The sequence below is a fragment of the Rhinoraja longicauda genome, chromosome 9 (assembly GCF_053455715.1).
Source record: "Rhinoraja longicauda isolate Sanriku21f chromosome 9, sRhiLon1.1, whole genome shotgun sequence".
Lineage (NCBI taxonomy): Eukaryota > Metazoa > Chordata > Chondrichthyes > Rajiformes > Arhynchobatidae > Rhinoraja > Rhinoraja longicauda.
Genome location: NC_135961.1, coordinates 49266132 through 49287772, shown reverse-complemented (window position 1 = coordinate 49287772; position 21641 = coordinate 49266132). Strand labels below are relative to the sequence as shown.

Here is a 21641-nt window from a genome sequence, read left to right as displayed (position 1 = left end):
AGGGACCAGCAAACTTGCTAAGATGCATAATGCTTTTCCCTTTTCAATGCTAATTTGTCCTTGAGTTTCACCATCCCACTCCCTGAATTCTACAACATCGTTTTCCTTAGTGAGTACAGATGAAATGTATTCAATTAAAACCTCACTTATCTCCTTTGGTTTTACACTTAGATTGCCCCTTTTGACCTCAATGGGCTGTTCTTTTAGTCCAAAATGCTTGTAGATACAAGAACTTGTAGATGGGGAGGAGCTCAGCGGATCGCATAGCATCTGGATTGGGAATGGACAGGCAACGTTTCAGATTGGGGCCTTGCTTCAGAAAGGATAAGGATCAAGATGGAATTTAATTGCAGAAGAGCCAACTTCTGCAGGTTGAAGTTACTTAGATATTTAAAATTAGAAGAGCTGCAATTAAACACAGAGGCTATTTAACTAGCAATGTTTCAGGTGCAGATAGGAGGTAAAGTAGTGACCAAAGTGAGACCTTCCTGGATGTTGATAGAGATAGACAAAGTGACAAAACCCCAAAACCAGAATATAGGACAGATGTTACAATGATAGCATGTGAGAGCGAAGAGCTAAAAAGGGAAAACACAGAGGGGAAGTGAAAAAGGAAATAGGCTAATGAAAATATTTTGAGAATAGATTCAGTGAACACAAAAGGAAACACAAAAGTCTTGCGAAGCAATGTAAGAAAGCAATTAGAAAAACAGGGGTTAGATGAGGACTCCAGACGTGATCTATGCCAAGATAGAGTGATATGGCATGGAAGCAGGCCCTTCGCCTCAACTCGTCTGTGCCGACAAGAGGTCCCTTCTCTGCTAGACCCATTTGCTTGCATTCGGCCCATATCCTTCTAAACCTTTCCTATCCATGAAGCTGTCAAAGTTTCTTTTAAATGTTGTTATAGTATCAGCCTCAACTATCTCGACTGAAAGCTTGCTGCATATACTCACCACCCTCTGAATGAAAAAAAATGTCCTTCAAGTTCTTATCTTGCCTTCTCTCCTGAAACCTATTTCCTCTGGTTCTTCATTCCTCTATCCTGTGTATTCACCCTATCTATTTCCCTCATAATTTTATTCACCTCTATATCATCCCCTCAGACTGCTGCGCTCGCAAGAATAAAGCCGCAGCCTGCCTAACCTTTCCCTGCAGCTCAGGCCCTTGAGCCCTGGCAACATCCTCGTAAATCTTCTCTGCACCTTTCCAGCTTAATGATGTCCATCCTATAGCAGGGTAACCAAAATTCAACACAGTACTCCAAATGTGGTGCCAAAACTGAACACAGTACCCCAAATACAGTAACCAAATCATGGACTATTCTGGTTAGGCACCTACAGTACCACTAATCGACACTAGAGGTGCACTGCAGATTGCCTCCTTAGAAAATAAGTGTTGTACAAGAAGGTTAAGTATCTTAATGAAAACCATCAGTCAGCCAAATATTGCATGCAAAAAAAAATCGAATAATTTAACGGTAATTGATGTTCAACATGATTGCATCTTTCATTAGAGGAAGGAACATGGATTATTTGCAGTCAGATAATAGTTGATTTTGGCATCGTGTTCGGCACAGCAGGCATGGTAGGCTGAATCCACTTTTCTTGTGCTGTACTGTTCAATGTTCTAACATGTTAAAAACATTTTGAGAACCAACTTCAATCTTCATAGAATAACAGAATCTTCAACTGGAGGCAACTAGCCCCATTTTGCCTGTGCCAGCTTAAAGATCACCCTATTGGTTCCACTTACCTGCCTTGCCAGGCACACCTTCACTTGACACGGTATTAGTTGATGACATTTAAATTCAACATGAGCTCACACTTTCTTGATCGACTTAGGTATAGGTTGGCACTTGTATTCGTTTTGCTATTGTCACATGCACCAAGATGGAATGAAAATTGTGTTTTGCATGCTAATCAGATAAAATATGCATACGTGAATATAATTAAACAATACAGAATGTCGTGTTACAGCTACAGCCAAAGTACAGAAAAAAGAAAGTGCAAAGGCCACAGTGAGGTAGATTGGAAGATCGGGACTACATTCTTGGCTTATAAGAATTCTGATGACAGCAGGGAAGGAGCTATTGTTGAATGGACTTTTTCAAATGCCTTGCGAAACTCGAGGCACATTGCATCATTTGCTCTACCATCACACCTGATGTTACCCCATCAGAAATTTAATTTAAGTTCCTTTTCAAAATTCATTTTTGGGACTTGGGCATTTATTGCTCAATCCTTGTTGCCCTTGAGCAGGTGATGGTGAGCCACATTCTTAAACCACTGTAGTACTTAAAGTCATAGTCATACAGCATAGAAACACGCCCTTCGGGCCAACTTCCCCATGCCTACCAAGATGCCCATCTAGGCGTCCCACTTATCCATGTTTGGCCCATATCCCTCTAATCCTTTCCTATCCATTTAACCGTCCACATGTCTTTTACATGTTGTTATAGTACCTGTCTCAACTACTTTCTCTGGCAGCTCATTCCATATACCTCTTATAAGCAATATTTCTCTTATTGCTTCTTCCACGTGAAATAAATGTTTATATTTATGAATAAAACTCCCCTCAATCCCAACACTTACTATTCCTGGCGTTTACAAAGACTGTGAACTGATTGGGGATAACTCTAGATAATTACACTGCATGTACATCAAATGCAAGTATAAAACTTATCTAGGCATAGGAAAAAATAAAATCAAAGAGTCCCAAATACATAAGTGATAAAATACATACGAGGTGGAGTCACTGTTGTAACAGCCAATGTGCACATAGCAAGCTCCCAAAAATAGCAATGACCAACTATTCTATTTTAGCATTGTTATTTACGAGACAAATATTTGTATGGACAACAGTGACAACTCTTCTCTTCCTTGAATAGTGCTACTTATGTTTTTATATAACTCACTGTTACCTCTGATGTGACAGGTGGTGATTGAATTTGCAGATCCGCTCATAGTTCCCCTGCCAAACCTGAGGTGAGTCATCAGTGGCACAGCTAATAGAAACCTGGCTCAATCTTGACCTCCAGTGCTATCTGTGTGGAGTTTGCAGGTTCTCCGTGTGACTGTGCAGGTTTCCCCAGGCAGCTCTGGCTTCCTCCCAACACCCCAAATCCTGCAGTTTGGTAGGTTAATTGGCCACTCTAACTAACTCACAGTTTGTAGATAAGTAATTGTTTCTGGGGAGAGTTGATGAGAATGTTGGAGACTAAAGAATATAGGATTAATATGGAATGAATGTAAATGGGTGGTTGAGGGTTGGTGCGGACTCGATGGGCCAAAGGGAGTGTTTCCGTACTGTATCTTTCTGATTCTAAGAATTACAAACATATGCAAATGTTATCTGCATTTAATGTGCCCTTCCAAAATAAGTCCAATGTAAATTCTTGGACATATTTTATGTAAAGACATCTGTGATGTAAATTATGTTTGTTGGAGTCCCGCAACAGTAACACTATAAGGAAGGAGATAATGTTAACCAAGATCTAAAGAGCCCTGAATTTATGCTACTATGGCTATGCGAAAGATTGAGGAGGCCAAGGTTCGAGATTTAATGGACAACATCATGAAAGTTTTGACAAGTAAGTAAGAAAATACTTACTAATCTTTCTGTTGTAGGAGACACTATCCCCATATTACTTGATTACCTTAATAACTAGAAATCAATTATCAATAGATATCTGAATATTAGGCTAACGAAGTGATATGAGGATTGTGCAGATAAATGGCAATGAGGTAAAAGATTGTCCATGATCTTCATGAATGGGCATTTGACTTATGCCTGCTTCTAATTCTTATCTTCTTATTGAGGTAAGTTTAAGTTGGTGGACGAGGGAAAGAGGAAATCAAAGCATTCCATGAAATGCCACAATCTGGAATGCATTGCAATGCCATAACAAAATTACTGGGAGATTTAGTGATGATTTTCCAAAGGGTGTTGAATTAAGGCTTGAAGAAGATGGATTTGCAAGTGCATGGTGAAAGATTAGAAGTGATATTAATTGGAAAACTCTTTGAGACTAAAGAAGCAAAGTGGTTACCTTCTGCTTAAAATCAAGAAAAACTGAAGCTACAGATTTCAAAAATCAGAAATGCATGAAATATTCAGTAAGTCAGGCAGTAACTTAGGAAGTGAGAAAATAAATTGGTTTTAAGTTGTTGAGAGAGTGGAGATAGGGTGGATGGGACAAAGGGAATCTTAGAGGTTTTATCATTTTTTTACATAAAATGAGAATTAAGTTTCTTAATCGAAACGTATAAGATTATTAAGGGGCTGGACACGTTAGAGGCAGGAAACATGTTCCCAATGTTGGGGGAGTCCAGAACAAGGGGCCACAGTTTAAGAATAAGGGGTAGGCCATTTAGAACTGGGATGAGGAAAAACCTTTTCAGTCAGAGAGTTGTGAATCTGTGGAATTTTCTGCCTCAGAAGGTAGTGGAGGCCAATTCTCTGAATACATTCAAGAGAGAGCTAGATAGAGCTCTTAAGGATAGCAGAGTCAGGGGGTATGGGGAGAAGGCAGGAACGGGGTACTGATTGAGAATGATCAGCCATGATCACATTGAATGGCAGTGCTGGCTCAAAGGGCCGAATGGCCTCCTCCTGCCATTGAGGGCCGAATGGCCTCCTCTTGTCTATTGTCTATTGACTAAGTGCCCAAAATATTTGAAGAAATATAAACCTTCAAGATGACATAAATTAAAAAGAGAGTGCATTTCTGCACATATTGTTTAGGTTTGATGACTTTTTAATTATCTCCATGGCAATGAGAGATACAGCTGGAATAATAATCATTTGTTGGCTTGATCCACACAGAAAACAAACACACTGATGTGCAGTCAAACTCCATTAATCCAATGCAGGTGCTTCTGGACTCTCAGATTTTCTGGACATTTGCATGTTATTCATGTTAATGCCCCAACACTTTTAATTCACTGACTGTAATTACATTTTTTTCTGATGTTACACAACAGAATGATAAATGTTCCAGTGAACCATGTAAGCTTAAAGGGAGCACAGGAAATAAATAAGTTTCTAGAAATTGTAGGAAATAGAACCAACTGAGGGAGTGTGGGCAGACCCTGGTGAGCAAGATACCGAACCATTGGAATTTCTGATTATTTGGACAGAGGATTATTGGGGTTTCACTGTTCCACTTTTCTACATTACAGTGATGACCATATTTGGGAAATCTTTAACTCTAGGTACTCAGGGATGTCATGAAATGGACAAGGATGGCATAGAAAAATCAAAGTATCTTTAATTAAACATTATCAAATATCCAAAGGTGCTCCTCAAGGATGATGGGGGTAAATCGTTAGATATATTTGGGATGGAGATGCGTAAATATTTGAAAGATAAGGGAATTGAGAATTGTGAGGAACTGACACAGAGGAATTGAGGCCTCAAGAAGATCAGCGATGATCATATTGAATGATGGAACAGTCTGAAGTGGCTGAATGGCCTTCTACTGCTACTTTCTTGCAGACACAAGGAACTGCAGATACCAGTTTACAAAAAAGGACACACTCTGCTAGAGTAACTTAGTGGGTCAGGCGGCATCTCTGGAGAACATAGATAGATGACGTTTTGGGCCAGGTCATAACCCAAAAATCACCTATACATGTTCTTCAGATGCCGCCAGATCTGGTTACTCCACCAATTGTGTCTATTTTTCCTTATTTTCTTGTGTTTAGGTGTGTTGGAACATAGACCGGTACAGTAGAGGACAAGCTCTTCAGCTCACTATGTCTGTAATGATCATGATACCAATTGAAAGTAACTCTCCTCTGCCTGCACATGATCCAGATCCATCCCAATACCCATCTGTTTATGTGCTGCTCTAAACATCTCTTAAATATCGCTATTGTATCTTCTTCAATCACCCACCCTAGCAGCACGTTCTAGGCACCTACCACTCTTTTAAAAATACTTGCCCACTCTCACGATAAAGTTATGCTCTCTAATATTTGATATTTCTATCCAAAAACTCTATCTACCCCATTTATGTCTCCCATAATTTTAGAAACTTACTAGACCAAGTGGACCTGTTGGACCCAAACCTCTCCTGCATTGGTGCAGCACCTTCTCCTCCACACCTCCCTTCCTCCCCCCCTCCCCCTTCCTCCTCCCACCTCCCCTCCCTCTTCCCCTCCCCCTCCCCCCCACTTCATCCTCCTCAACCCCCCTTATCTTCCCACTCCCCTCCCTCCCTAGGAGATAGATTTAAACTTTAAAATGTGAATAACTTAAAAAATATAACGCCAGTTTCAATGAAACTTCTTCCACTAGCACCAAAGGGACGACGGTGAGTAAGGTGGGCCTAAAATTGTTGCACTATCGTCTACTGTTTTGGCTGTAGTTCAGGAACAAACAAACAAACAACCAAGAGTTTTAGTATATAGATGTTTCTAATCAGCCTCCAATACTTCAGAGAAAACAATCCAAGTTTGTCTAACCTCTCATAGCTAATACTCTCCAATCCGGGGAGCATCCAGGTGAATCTCTTCTACAGCCCTTCCAAAGCCTCCACATCCATCCTGCAATGTGGTGACCAGTACTGCACACAATACTCCAAATGCTGCCAAAGTTTTATAGAGCTGTATATGACTTCCTGATTTTTATACTCAATCCCCCCATCATTGAAAGCATGCAGTATACGTTGTTTACCACCTTATCTACTCATGTTGCTATTTTCAGGTAGCCATGGACTTGCATCCCAAAATCGCTATGTACATCAATACTCCTAAGAGCATTAACTGTGTAATTTCCCTTTACATTTGACCTCTCAAAATGCAATACCTCAACTTGTTCAGATGAAACTCCATTTGCCATATCTATGGCTATATTTTCAACTGTTCTATATCCCACTGCATGATTTGATAACCTTCACCACTATTCACAACTCCACCAATTTTTGTGTCAACTGCAAATGTACTCATCAGCCCATCCGTGGGTGGCACGGTGGCGCAGCGGTAGAGTTGCTGCCTTACAGCGAATGCAGCACCAGAGACACGGGTTCGATCCCGACTACGGTGCAGTCTGTATGGAGTTTGTACGTTCTCCCCGTGACCTGCGTGGGATTTCTCCGAGATCTTCGGTTTCCTCCCACACTCCAAAGACGTACAGGTTTGTAGGTTTGGTAAAATGTAAAAATTGTCCCTAGTGGGTGTAGGATAGTGTTAATATGCAGGGATCGCTGGGCAGCGCGGACTCGGTGGGCCGAAAGGGCCTGTTTCCGCGCTGTATCTCTAAACTAAACTAAACTAATCTGCATTTTTGTCCATGTAATTTATATAAATTACAAACAAGAGGTCCCAGCACTTATCCCAGGAAACCACTACTGGTCACAGATCTCCAGTTTAAGAGACACTCCATCTCTACCACCTGCCTTCTATCACCAAGCCAATTTTGAATTTATTCTGCTAAGTCACAACAGATCCTGTGTGCCCTAATCTTCTGGATCATTTTACCACCTTGACAAATGCCTCACTAAAGTCCACGTGGGTAACATCCGCTGCCCTAGCCTCATCAATCATCTTTGTAACGTGCTCAAAAAACTGAATAAAACATGAAGCAATAAGAGAGAAAAAAGAGATGGAGAAACTGGATGGGAGTATTCAGCATTCACCAGACCCTGTTGTGGCATTAGATCAAATAACGGAAAGAAATATCCTGAAAACACTCCAGCAGCAGAAAACCATAGACCCAGTAGTTCAGAGCATCAGCATAGAATTTCCAGCACAAGGTGGCCATTGAGTCCATGCCAACCAAAACTTGAGGTAAATTTATTGTTTCACATCCAGGTCCACAATTGCTTCAAATTATCAAATCATATTGAAATTATTAAGGGATTGGACACGTTAGAGGCAGGAAACGTGTTCCTGATGTTGGGGGAGTCCCGAACCAGGGGCCACAGTTTAAGAATAAGGTGTAGGCCATTTAAAATGGAGATGAGGAAAAACGTTTTCATTCAGAGAGTTGTGAAGCTGTGGAATTCTATGCCTCGGAAGGCAGTGGAGGCCAATTCTCTGGATGCTTTCAAGAGAGAACTAGATAGAGCTTCAACTTCAGACCAATCTCCAACCTACCCTTTCTGTCCAAAGTTTTGGAACGTGCTGTAGCTTCCCAACTCAAATACCACCTCTCTACCAATAACCTGTATGAAACTTTCCAATCCGGATTCCGCTCCAACCACTGTACTGAAACTGCGCTCCTCAAAATCACAAACGACCTTTTCCTCTCCTCCGACGCTGGCAACCTCAACATCCTCATCCTACTTGACCTCAGCGCCGCCTTTGACACCATAAATCACTCCATTCTCCTCACCCGACTTGAAACCTCCTTTAACATCACCGGCACAGCCCTATCCTGGTTCAAATCTTACCTCTCTGACAGGCACCAGTTCATCTCCATTAACAACTGTAAATCCCCCACCGCTCCCCTCCCCCAAGGTGTCCCCCAAGGCTCAGTCCTTGGCCCCCTCCTCTTCATCCTCTACCTGTTCCCCCTTGGTCAATTAATCCGCCGTCATGGTCTCAACTTCCACTGCTTCGCCGATGATATCCAGCTCCTCATCTCCACCAAGTCAATCTCCACCACCACACACTCTACACTGACAAACTGCATCACTGAAATAAAATCTTGGCTTCAATCAAATTTCCTCAAACTCAACTGCAACAAATCTGAAATCATCATCATTGGTCCAAAAACGCTCACCAAATCCACCCAAAACTTCATCCTCAATATTGATGGTCTCCCAGTATCCACCTCCCCTCACATCCAGAATCTTGGAATCATCTTTGATCAAACCCTCTCCTTCGACAAACACATCAAACACATCACAAAGACAGCCTTCTTCCACCTCAAAAACATTGCCCGTCTCCGTCCATGCCTCTCCTCCACAGCTGCAGAAACCCTCATCCACACCTTCATCACCTCCCATCTGGACTACTGCAACAGCCTCCTCTATGGCACACCCTCAAAAATCATCAGTAAACTTCAATACATTCAAAACTCCGCTGCCCGTCTACTCACCCACACCCCGATCCGTGACCATATCACCCCCGTCCTTTACAAACTCCACTGGCTCCCCATCCCCCAGAGAATCCAGTACAAAATCCTCCTCATGACCTACAAAGCCCTCCATAACCTGGCCCCATCCTACCTGACCGACCTCCTCCACAGGCACACTCCCACCTGCACCCTCCGCTCTGCTGCTGCCAATCTCCTATCCCCCCCACATCCGGACCAAACTCAGATACTGGGGGGACAGGGCTTTCTCCATCGCTGCTCCCACCCTATGGAACTCACTACCTCAAACCGTCAGAGACTCCTCCACACTCACCACATTCAAAACATCACTGAAGTCTCACCTGTTCAGTACTGCCTTCAACCACTGAAGGTCACCTCACCTTCTGTCTCCTTTCTCTGTTAGTTTACTTATTTATCTATTTATTCACTTCCCTATGTTCTCTAAATCCCTGTAAAGCGTCTTTGAGTATATGAAAAGCGCTATATAAATGTAATGTATTATTATTATTATTATTATTAATGATAGCGGAGTCAGGGGATATGGGGAGAAGGCAGGAACGGGGTACTGATTGTGCATGATCAGCCATGATCATGGTGAATGGCGGTGCTGGCTCTAAGGGCCGAATGGCCTACTCCTGCACCTATTGTCTATTATAAAAGACTTGCATCTCTAAAACACTTAAAATACTTATGAGCTCTAATGACTTAGATGAAGGGATTAAAAGTACCATTAGCAAATTTGCAGATGATACTAAGCTGGGGGGTAGTGTGAATTGTGAGGAAGATGCAATAAGGCTGCAGGGTGACTTGGACAGGTTGTGTGAGTGGGCGGATACATGGCAGATGCAGTTTAATGTAGATAAATGTGAGGTTATTCACTTTGGAAGTAAGAATAGAAAGGCAGATTATTATCTGAATGGTGTCAAGTTAGGAAGAGGGGATGTTCAACGAGATCTGGGTGTCCTAGTGCATCAGTCACTGAAAGGAAGCATGCAGGTACAGCAGGCAGTGAAGAAAGCCAATGGAATGTTGGCCTTCATAACAAGAGAAGTTGAGTATAGGAGCAAAGAGGTCCTTCTACAGTTGTACCGGGCCCTGGTGAGACCGCACCTGGAGTACTATGTGCAGTTTTGGTCTCCAAATTTGAGGAAGGATATTCTTGCTATTGAGGGCGTGCAGCGTAGGTTCACTAGGTTAATTCCCGGAATGGCGGGACTGTCGTATGTTGAAAGGCTGGAGCAATTAGGCTTGTATACACTGGAATTTAGAAGGATGAGGGGGGATCTTATTGAAACATATAAGATAATTAGGGGATTGGACACATTAGAGGCAGGAAACATGTTCCCAATGTTGGGGGAGTCCAGAACAAGGGGCCACAGTTTAAGAATAAGGGGTAGGCCAATTAGAACGGAGATGAGGAAGAACCTTTTCGGTCAGAGAGTGGTGAAGGTGTGGAATTCTCTGCCTCAGAAGGCAGTGGAGGCCAGTTCGTTGGATGCTTTCAAGAGAGAGCTGGATAGAGCTCTTAAGGATAGCGGAGTGAAGGGGTATGGGGAGAAGGCAGGAACGGGGTACTGATTGAGAGTGATCAGCCATGATCGCATTGAATGGCGGTGCTGGCTCGAAGGGCTGAATGGCCTACTCCTGCACCTATTGTCTATTGTCTATCCCAGAACAATAGGAGCCAATGAGACTGGTTCCACTTGATTGACTGAGAGGTACAGCGTAGAAACAGTGTCTATGCCAACCATCGATCACCTGTTCACACTAATTTTATGTTATCCCTTATTCGCATTCATTCCCTCCACACACGGGGCAATTTACAGAGGCCAATTCATCTACAAACCCGCATGTCTTTGCGATGTGGGAGGAAACTGGAGCACCCAGAGGAAACCCACACGGTCACAGGGAGAACATGCAAACTCCACACAGACAGCACTCGAGGGCAGATTCAAACCTCGGTCTCTGATGCTATGAGGCACGGCTCTACCAGCTGCGCCACTGTGCTGCTCTCAAATGTGACATGAAGTAAGTAGGCTATGCCACTGTCAGACTTGTGCAAACATTGAATTTCAGCAGCTAATATTGAACAGTAGTAGTCATGCTTTGGAACTCTTCCTGGAAGTGAATGACTTTTCTAAATGATGTTCCGCAAACACAGATGCAATTATTTTTTTCTTTCTTCCTGCCTGCTTTCTTTCCGGAAGGTGCTGAGATGTGCCAGTGCTAGCATTACTGTTTCAACACACCCAATGGCCTTCAAGCTTATCACCTGTTTGAAACGCCTCACAGCCTTATGCTGTATTTTGTGAACTATCACTAACACTGCCAAGCAAGATCTGGAAGGTTTAATCTACCTCTCCCATTACCCCAACATAGCACATGCTACAGAGGAGGAGCTGTATTCCCACCCATTCCCATGATGTGCAGAGGAGTTCTGGAATGATGTAGAACAGCCCACTCTTTTCATGCTCCATGATTCTTTATGGTTCGCATGAACCATTCGGCCACTGCAACGGTGACACTTCAATATCATCTGACATTTCCAATGGGCTGTGTACTTGTCCCAGTCCTGTTCAATCTTTTTTACTTTTGTCCTGAATCATGCCATACATGACCTTGGGGGAGGAATGTACGTGAGACACAGACTGGATGGCTTTCTCTTCGACCTCCAGTGACTGAAGGCAAGGACCAAGGCGCGTGTGCTTCCAAGGTGGCGCCCAACACAGGTGACTATTCGTGTTCTAGCCACAGAAGCAGATCTACAATCACATATTACAATTGCTCCACACTTTTAAATCTGTCTATACATTGTAAATAGCTCGATTGTAATCATGTTTTGTCTTTCCGCTGACTGGTTAGCACCACAACAAAAGCTTTTCACTCTACCTCGGTGCACGTGACAATAAACTAAACTGAAACTTGTGAGTCTGATCTTAGAGGCACTATTTGCTGATGGCTGCACCATTGAGGCACATTCAGAGTTTGATCTTCAAGTTTGCCAAAACATCATGACCGGTTGGTCTTACAATCAGTCACAACGAGACTGAGGGCCTGCACCAATTTGCCCCAGGCCTTGCAGTATATTCTTTCAGTATAAGCATCGATGGTGCCGAGTGAAGATACACTTCAAGTGCTTGGGAAGCATCACCCATGCTTTTGTGATTAAGCTGTTAACCAAGATCAAACTGATGGGTCTCGACCCGAAACGTCACCCATTCCTTTTCACCGGAAATGCTGCCTGGCCCGCTGAGTTAATTCAGCTTCTTATATTTATAGTCGTATAGGCTGTGAGATTGGATACTTAACAGGAAATACATAAAACAGCTTGTGGGTTTCCACATAATATCGCAGCAGTCACTCATAGGCATCAAATGGCAGATCAGGGTGTCAAACTTGGACTTCCGGACAGGGTGAACACCAAGGCCATGATCCTGAGAGCACAGATGTGCTAGATAGACCATGTAATCCGTATGCCACTCCCGCATGCAACGTCTGCTCCTTTACGGAGTTATTGTACAGAACCACCAGAACCAAGGACATCCAAGAAAACAATTGACGATGTTATTCAAACACAGCCTCCAACACAGTCGCATTCTTGTAAGAGTTGGAGAACCAAACAGACTGATAAATTTTCACCAAAAAGGCCTGAATCAACTTTGAAGGCAGTTGATAAAACAGTTACCAGAGTTGAAGAATGCAGGAAGGTCTAAGCATCTTCTCATCTGGCACAACATTCTTTTCATGCCCCCAGTGTTGCTGAGTGTGCAACTCCAGGGCTAGTCTTGCTACCACGGTCAGGCTCACCAACAAAGATTACACGACTGACATAATTGAACTTGATGGTCAACCGACGAACTGCCTCCACCTTTTTGTCTCACCTTCTCTCACCCATATCTTTCAAGTTAATTTCTCCCCCTTGCCTTTATCCAGCTTTCACTTATATGCACCAATGCCAATTTTAGTTTTGATTTTTACGAGTTCGTCACTGAATTTATAAAGGATTAACAGTTTAAAATACCACATATTTACAAGCATTTATCACCCAATTAAACTCTTTCCATAGTCTGAAGTATGTCAATCAAACCCTCCACCGCTCCTTCATTTATTTATTTCCTTTCTAGATAGGTTCTTCAGGCTGACAATGTGAAGCTGTTTACATAATGATTGTTTTAACAGTATCATGCAGAACACTGCCTCACTGTGTTGTCAGAGCTTCACATTCCCAGCCCACGAGGCAGCCCCCACAGTCACCAGGATAAGTGCCTTCAGCTGTACAATGAATAATTGCAATATTTAGGACTTCAGTTCCTGCACAACTGTTTATCTCCATGGACTTTGCAATAGTAAGAGTCACTGTTGTGTTGAGATTGCTAACTCTGCAGCATGGGAGGATTTTCATGTTGTTTATGTTAAAACTGTTGCTGTGATTAGACAGAACTTTTAAGCCAAACAGTATAAGTAAGACATAAAGGAAGACCTGCATTTATATAGCACCATTCTCAACCTCAGGATGCACCAAACCCTTTTGCACTAATTGAAGTATTTTTAAGGTGCAGTTATTTTGGAATGGATAATGTGAACAAAGTAACCTCCAACAAATAGCAATCGAGTCATAGTCATGGAGGGATATTGCATGGATATAGGCACTTCTTCCCACCGAGTCCACACAATTGTCAACCAATGTAGCTAATGCTACATTGAACCCTATTTTTAAATCTTCTGCATTCTCAACCGCTCTCATCTGCCTACTTGAGGCAAATCACAGTAGCCTATTAACCTACCAGCTCGCAAGTTTTATGGGATGTGGGAGATAATTAGAGCACTTGGAGAAAACCCACACAGCAGCAGAGAGAACATGCAAATTCCCCACCGAGGCAGTGGAAATCAGGATTGAACCTGGGTCACTGAAGATGTGAGGCAATGGTTCTACCAGCTCTGCCACTGCACTGGACATTGTGACCAGATACCTTTCCATGATTTTGAATGAGAAATGACTACAGGTTATGACACCAGACAGAATTTATTCGCTCTTCTTTCATTTCCATTTAGCCTTACGTCAGAGAAGGTGGCTCCTTGTTGACTCAAGGAGCAATCTCATGTCCCCACTAATTTTATCTGTCAACTAAATTTCAAGTCAAGTCGAGGCTATTGTCATAAGCACATATACGTTGATGGACAGATACAATGAAAATCTTTCTTGCAGCAAGAAAAACGCAAAACATAAATAATATAAATTTCATAAATTACACAAAATTTTTCAAAGATAAATGATTGCAAAAGAACAGACATTTGCATAAATCACATTTAGAAAAAAATTTTGTGATAGTGCAACTGTTGTTGAGATAGGATTAGGGTTCTCCACAAATTCCTAACCACTCTACCACCCATTTCTACCCTAGATGCAATTTGCAGTCACCTAATGACCCAACGACCCGCACATCTTTTGGACATGGGAAGAAACTGCAGCGCCTGATGAAAACTTACTGGTCACAGGGAGAATGTGCGAGCGTGTTTGGAAATGGCGCCAAACATTTCTTTTCAAAAAAGAACTTTGCTGGTTTGCACATGTGACAATAAAGCAATATAGAACTCTACACAGACAGCACCTGAGATCAGGATTGAACCCAAGGCACCAGAGATGTGACGCAGCAGCTCCACTAAAGGCAACACTGTCTTGCTCTTTTTGAATATTGCTTTGTACATGAGAGGTCAGACATCAATTTGGTTTCATTCCAATCCAAAAGGTGACACTTCTAGAAGTGCAAAGACTCCCCAGGCATTGCCTGGCTGGTGTGCTCCAGTCTTTGGGCTTGAATTTGAACCTTCGCTTTGATCAGTTTGACTTGGGTCAGCTGGAATATTGGATGAAGGAAAATGAGCAAATAAAGAGAGAATGGAACATAAACGTGTTTAAGATTATTTGCATATAGAGAATAAACTTCAAAACATAGATCAGATAGGTCAAATTATCTGCTTCTGAGTGTCCATATATATAGGCGGCACGGTAGCGCAGCGGTAGAGTTGCTGCTTTACAGCGAATGCAGCGCCGGAGACTCAGGTTCGATCCTGACTACGGGTGCTGCACTGTAAGGAGTTTGTACGTTCTCCCCGTGACCTGCGTGGGTTTTCTCCGAGATCTTCGGTTTCCTCCCACACTCCAAAGACGTACAGGTATGTAGGTTAATTGGCTGGGTAAATGTTTTTTTTAAATTGTCCCTAGTGGGTGTAGGATAGTGTTAATGTATGGGGATCGCTGGGCGGCACGGACTTGGAGGGCCGAAAAGGCCTGTTTCCGGCTGTATATATATGATGATATGATATGATATGATATAAAATGAGATAAAGTTAAGCTGCAGGGTTGGAAAATAAATCTTTTAAAAACTCAAAATAAACACATCTATAGATGTTTTACTTTATTGCATGGTTTCTACATTTCAAACAATCCAATTACAATTAAAAATCCAAAATTTCAATCTTCTTACAAATGGCATATATAAAAAATCTATTCTGTGTTTCCAGAGCCCTGGTTACAATGGTATCACCATCTCAGCCCAAAGGCTCGAAACATTGCCAATATTGCTGCTGCACCCTTGCCTTTGCTCCTGTCATCAGTCCACTTCTAAAACAATGTCAACGTTGTCATGACACCCTTGTAGTAGAATTTCTCCAGGGAAGCTGATCATTTTCTTCTTTTTTGCTGCTCTCAGAGTTCCCACCAGAGCCTCGAAAATATTGGCACATCTCTCATCGTTGAACAGCACTCCAAACGTCACCTTGATTTTGCCATCTGGTCCTAGATACAGCAGAAGGACAGTGGAACATCAGTGCCAGCTATATGTACTCTTCAGTACCCAATATCACAGGGCTTTCTGAAACTTAATATTAGCAGGGCTTAGAATATCCAGGGCAGTAGCCAGCAGAAATTTGACATTTTGGGAATAAATGGATTTCAATCGTGATAACTGTCCCACTATTCAATCAGGAAAAAGTTAATCAGTGTTCTGTGACTGACCTGCATATTTCTAGATGTCCTTACGTAACAAAAATCTGTCAATCACAGTTTTGACCTTTTTAAATTGACCCATATCTGCCTTTTTTTGTGAGAGAGAATTTCAAAATTCACACTTATTAATGAACCCCTCTTGATATCAGCCCTAAAGATCCCATATCTCTTGTAGTCTCTCTATTCTTCCAGTCATTGAGTTACTCAGCTGGGAAGAAGGCCCTTTGGCCCAACTCGTCTATGCCGACCAAGAGCTTGACCCATTTGCCCATGTTGGTTCATATCCAATAAACCTTTTCTATCCATTTGCTTGTCCAAATATCTTTTAAACGTTGTTACTCTACCTGCCTCAAACACTTCCTCTGACAGCTCATTCCACCCCTCATGATTTTATACGCCTCTAGAAGATCAACCCTCAGCCCCTTCCGGGGAATAAAGTTTTAGCTTGCCCATCGCTGTAGCTTAGGCCCTTGAGTTCTGGCAACAACATCCTTGTAAATCATCTCTGCACCCTATCCATTTTACTGAGGGGGGTGTTGAGGGCAGTGATAACATTTGAAGCGTGGCAAAAGTTTGGAGGTTAGAACGCTAATTATGTCTGCACTGTAAATTATATATAAAAAAGAATAGAGGAGCAAGAGTTAGGTATTTACTGCCCCTGCAGCTAATTCCAATTATACACGCGTAAGTGCATGCAGCTTTGCGACAAATGCAGAAGTCCTGACCATGAAGGCTAAATTCCAATGGCAATTCTCCAACCTGTCCCTACATGAACTCTGTATAAGGTTGAGCACGAATTTGCTGGAAATCCCAAGGAATCAGTACTCAAACCCTGGACTGGATTAGACCTGCCAAAAACACGATCATCGGAATGGCAATTTCACACAAAAAAAGCTCATTCAATTGATTACATCTTGAATATTATTAACACAATTCTGTGTACTGAGTTGATTTATATTTGAGCTATTAATAAACTTTTAAATTAGTTGGGTTTGTTTTATTATTTTTTACAAGTTCCTGAAGCCTAATGCCTTGAAAAAAGCCCGATAGTTTTAGACAAATGGAAAGGCTTGGGTATGAATTACCAAGAGTTCCCAGGGTAATTTCCCGGCAGGGCCAGGTTATATTATATATTATTTAATCACTTGTCTGCAGAGCATCACCAAATCATCCAGCATGGAAACAGGCTCAGCCCGCCATCTACCTGCTCACCATCAACCACTCATTGACACAAACCCATTTTATTGACCCCTTTTTATTTTTCCCTTCATTCTTATCAACTCCCCCCAGATTCTACCATTCACTGACATACTGGGAGCAATTTACAATGGCCAATTGTGGAAGCATTGGAGAGGGTGCAGAAACATTCAACAGGATGTGCCCTAGATTAGAGATATTAGCTTTAAGAAGAATTGGACAAACTTACATTGGACATAGAACAGTGCAGCACAGGGACAGCCCCTTCGGTCCACAATATCCGTGTGGAACATGATGCCCAGTTAAACTAATCTCCTAGTCTTGCACGTGATCCGTATCCCGCCATTCCCTGCATATCTATCCCTGTGCCTATCTAAAAGCCCCTAAATGCCGCTATCGTATCTGCTTCCACCACCACCCCTAGCAGAGCATTCCAGGCACCTACCAGTCTCTGTGTAAAAATTTGCCCCGTACTCTGGAGCGTCGGAGACAGAGGGGTGATCTGATAGAAGTGTATAAAATTATGAGAGCGAGAAAAGGATATTGGGTAAATAGTCAATCCCCCCCCCCCCCGGGTGGAAATGTCAATTATTAAAGGACATAGCTTTAAAGTCAGAGAGTCTCGGCGCTGTAAGGCAACAACTCTACCGCTGCTCCAACGTGCATTCTTGAAAGGCTTGGGTTTAATTTATGCTCTCTAGCCCTAAACTCCTCAGTCCATCTGCCTGCATTTTTAGATACTAAATCTCTGATGCGCACTTTTGCCTTATTTTGTTTATAATCCATGACAAAGACTACATGGTCAGCAGCTAGAGAATATAAAATATGCTGGTTAAAAATAAATATTTTTCAATTTAGGGTTTAAATGGCTCTTTAGTTCACTAACCTGAAGATCCAAGGCGACGAATCTCTTCAATCAGAAGACTGATTTCATGGTCAACATTCATTCTCACCTAAACAGAATTAACCATTCACATTAATACGTTGAAGATTATGATTGACAGCTGTGTAAGACAGGACAGCATGCTTCTAATTTGTCCCATGGATTTGTTCAGGTTTTAGATCAGTTAAGGAAAAGGCAAACGTTGTTGGAAGAGTTCAAAGATTTGAAGAGATTTGCTTGAGTAGATAAGGAATAACATGATAGTTTAACAACCAAAGATAACAAAATAAAATAAGATTAAAACAAAGAAGACGAGAAAAATCCATTTTACTCAGCAAGAGGGAGAAAAATCTCCAAGGCTAAGAGGAAAGAGCATGGAATTAAGACACATGGACAGTCTTTGCAAGGAGCTGGCACAGTTGTGATAAGCTAAATTAACTTCAGTTATGCTATACAATTCTCGAAGACATGCTTACTGAAGCTAACACAGCACACAAGTATACAAGATAAGAATTCCAGAGCCAAATGCAAGTTAATGAGAGATGAGGAGAGGAATATTCTAAAGCGGATATATTTCCGATACCATAAATATAAAATACAAACAGCGAGTGCTGGAAATACTCAGTAGGAGGGCCAACTGGAAGAAAATTGGTTAACCCTTTAGGTTGAAAATTGCATCCCGTGGGTAACAAAGAGCTATGTCACCCACATGCACCTCTAAAAGGTCAACCCAAATGACACATCCAAAGGGATCCACGGGCTTGGAATTTAACACAGTGCTAAAAAAATCTATCATGGTATCACCTTAAGCAGAACAATGCTTCGATACGTAAGAGAATGTCATCCTTCTTGGTGAGAGGTAGTCAAGTAAATGGTTCCCCAGGCTCTAGAAATGCAATGAATATATACTAATTCAGATTGCCAGTCCATCTATTTAATAACTGCATCTGTGCATTGGTGTTGCAAATCTTCAGGAAGGAAGTCAGATCTTACAGCAATCACAGGAATTAAACAGAGGATAAGAGGCTGCTGGTTTTGTCTGAACAAGTTATTTTGTAAAGGAATGTGATGACTGCATTGTACAAATTTCCTGGCAAACCACAAACTGAACAGCTCTAGTTTAAAAAAACTTCATGTGATGCCGAAATATAATCTTACGACATATTTCTGCATTAGACTCATCTGCACCACCATACATCTACAGAAACAGAAAGCTTTTGCATAAGGGACATTGATAAACCTTACTAACTGTCACATGATTAAAGTTACAGAACATACAGCACAGAAACAGGCCATTCAGTCCCCCATGCCTATGCTGACCATCAAGTACAGCTAATCTCACTCATCAGCACTTGGGCACTACATTTCTATGCCTTGGTGATTCAATTGCTTATCTTGATATTTCTTACAAATGTTCCTTACCTTAAATTACCATTCAGGTCATACACACCTCTGGGGAGAGCATTTACAGAGGGAGATGTGGATTGAAATAGGGAACAGACCAGGCAGGATGAAAGTAATTTATTTTTACCGATACAGATGTGTTTCACTAACATTGGCAATTTAACCCATTTCTACTGCTTTGGCCACAGTATACGATGCCAGCTGAATTTGCCTTGAGGGAGTGTTGAAGATTGAAGGCGTGCTTGGGGGCTGGTGGGAAGGAGATGGTGAAAGGGAAGGGGAGTTACATGGGGTAAATCATTTAAGATGAGGGGCATATAAATGTCTTCTTGCAGAGGGTGGTGAATCTCTGTAATGATCTGCCCTGGAGGTTTCTGCAAGCTAGATCATTGCAAGTATTTAAGGTGGACAGAATATTTTTTGAAAGGTTGGGGGATTTGAGAGCCATGGGGAACTAACATTGGAGGGGAGTTGAGGCCAGTGCATGGGAGCCGTAAGCATACTGTATGGCAGGTCAGGTTTGAGGGTAATGGTGACCTACTTCTGTTCTTATTTTATGGTCCCATGTGGTGGTAAGTTGGGAGGAGGAGATGGAGAAAGGGAAGTTGAAGTGAGAATTGGGGGGGAGGGGAGGGGGGGGGATGAAGGTTATATGTTGAGTTGGCGGGAGATGGTGAATGGGGTGACATTAGCAGCAGTCAGTTGAGATGGGAGCGGGGGCAAAGAAGAATGAAAGAACACCATCAGGAGTGGATGAAGAGTGAAAACATATGGTAGAGTTGCCGGACAGATGGACGGCGAAGCCCCGTCACTTTGCGAAGGGCTCATTTCCAGTGATTAAATGTGTAAGTGGAGCAGCGCCGAGTGGATGCACGGACGGGGATCTGGAGAGCTGCAGCACCCCTGAAGAGCACACGTGAGACAATACTCACCGGCGCGGAAGTAAGCTACTTTACCAACGCCCAGTGTCGAGCACAACCGGACATGTATTACACAGGCAACAAAGCACAGAAAAGATACAGCCCTATTATTAAAAACAAGGTCGGCTTAACTAAATTAAAACAATACACCCACTCCAGTCGCTTTGTAGAACAAACATTCTGCAGCTGCGGTAAAAATTCAGAAACACACGCATTTATTAAAAAGATCAGCAAATGCTGCCGAGTTTACGACTCGCAACCAATTTCCCAGTACAACCGCCCCCCTCCCCTCCGTGCGCCACAATTACAAATCAAAATACAATGTACTTCAGTCTCCTCCACTCGCCTGTCAAATTGTTTTCGGTGGGTTACCCGACAAGTACAGGAAGTGTTAAAGATGAGGAAGTTGAGGCAAGGGACTGACTCCCTGGCCTGACGTCAGGGAGCTTTCTTTCTCTGAGTTGCAGCGGATTTCCACCAGGGTTTGGTTTCACTGTTCTCCCGAGAGTCCAAGGCGACTGGTGCTGAACTGGCTGTCGTTCCCATTTCCTAGATTGCGAACTGCGTCCCAGCCGGTTACGTTTCTGTACGCATGGAAATGAAATGTAGGACACGATTGCACTGGGGGCGCAGAAGCAGAGATCCACCTGCACGTTAAAAACCAAGTGCAAGATGAACTCAGCGGGTCAAGCAGCATCTGGCGGGCAGGGAATGGGCAGACGACGTTTCGGGTCCGTTCCCTTTAGACTGATTGGAATAGGGAGAAGGCAGCTGGAAATAGAGAGGTGGGGAGAGAGCAAAGCCTGGCAAGTGATAGGTAGATTTATTCACAAAATGCTGGAGTAACTCAGCAGGTCAGGCAGCATCTCGGGAGAGAAGGAATGGGTGACGTTTCGGGTCGAGACCCTTCTTCAGACCCGAAACGTCTGAGATGCTGAGATGCTGCCTGACCTGCTGAGTTACTCCAACATTTTGTGAATAAATCGATTTGCACCAGCATCTGCAGTTATTTTCTTATACTAAGTGATAGGTAGATACAGGTGAGGGGAGGGGGCGATTGGCAGACGGCTGGAGTAAGTGACAAAGGCTTGAGATGAGAAAGAGACGAAAACGATGTCAGATTAGGAAAGAGGAGAAAAATGTAAAGCAGGAGAGAGGGATATGGGTGAAAGGGGACGGGGAGGGG

At 42.7% G+C, this 21641-nt stretch overlaps 1 protein-coding gene and 1 long non-coding RNA gene across 3 annotated transcripts; one reads left to right on the top strand and one right to left on the bottom strand.

Moving 5' to 3' along the window:
* Window positions 1-3483: 3483 nt before the first annotated feature.
* Window positions 3484-15063, top strand: LOC144596995 (uncharacterized). The gene is made up of 3 exons (XR_013547680.1): window positions 3484-3592; window positions 10872-11073; window positions 14448-15063. It is a non-coding gene; the product is annotated as an uncharacterized LOC144596995 (long non-coding RNA).
* A 407-nt stretch (window positions 15064-15470) lies between these two features.
* abracl (ABRA C-terminal like) lies at window positions 15471-21077 on the bottom strand. Of its 2 annotated transcripts, none has more exons than XM_078405896.1 (3): window positions 20802-21077; window positions 18135-18201; window positions 15471-15841 (listed from the first exon to the last, which is right to left on the bottom strand). In XM_078405896.1, exons 2-3 carry the CDS (start codon window positions 18193-18195, stop codon window positions 15657-15659), a joined length of 246 nt encoding a protein of 81 aa, XP_078262022.1. In that variant the 5' UTR covers window positions 18196-18201; window positions 20802-21077; the 3' UTR covers window positions 15471-15656. The 2 variants fall into 2 exon arrangements, with proteins under 2 accessions (XP_078262022.1, XP_078262023.1); XM_078405897.1 differs by lacking the exon at window positions 20802-21077 and adding an exon at window positions 18936-19019.
* Between the last annotated feature and the right edge of the window lie 564 nt (window positions 21078-21641).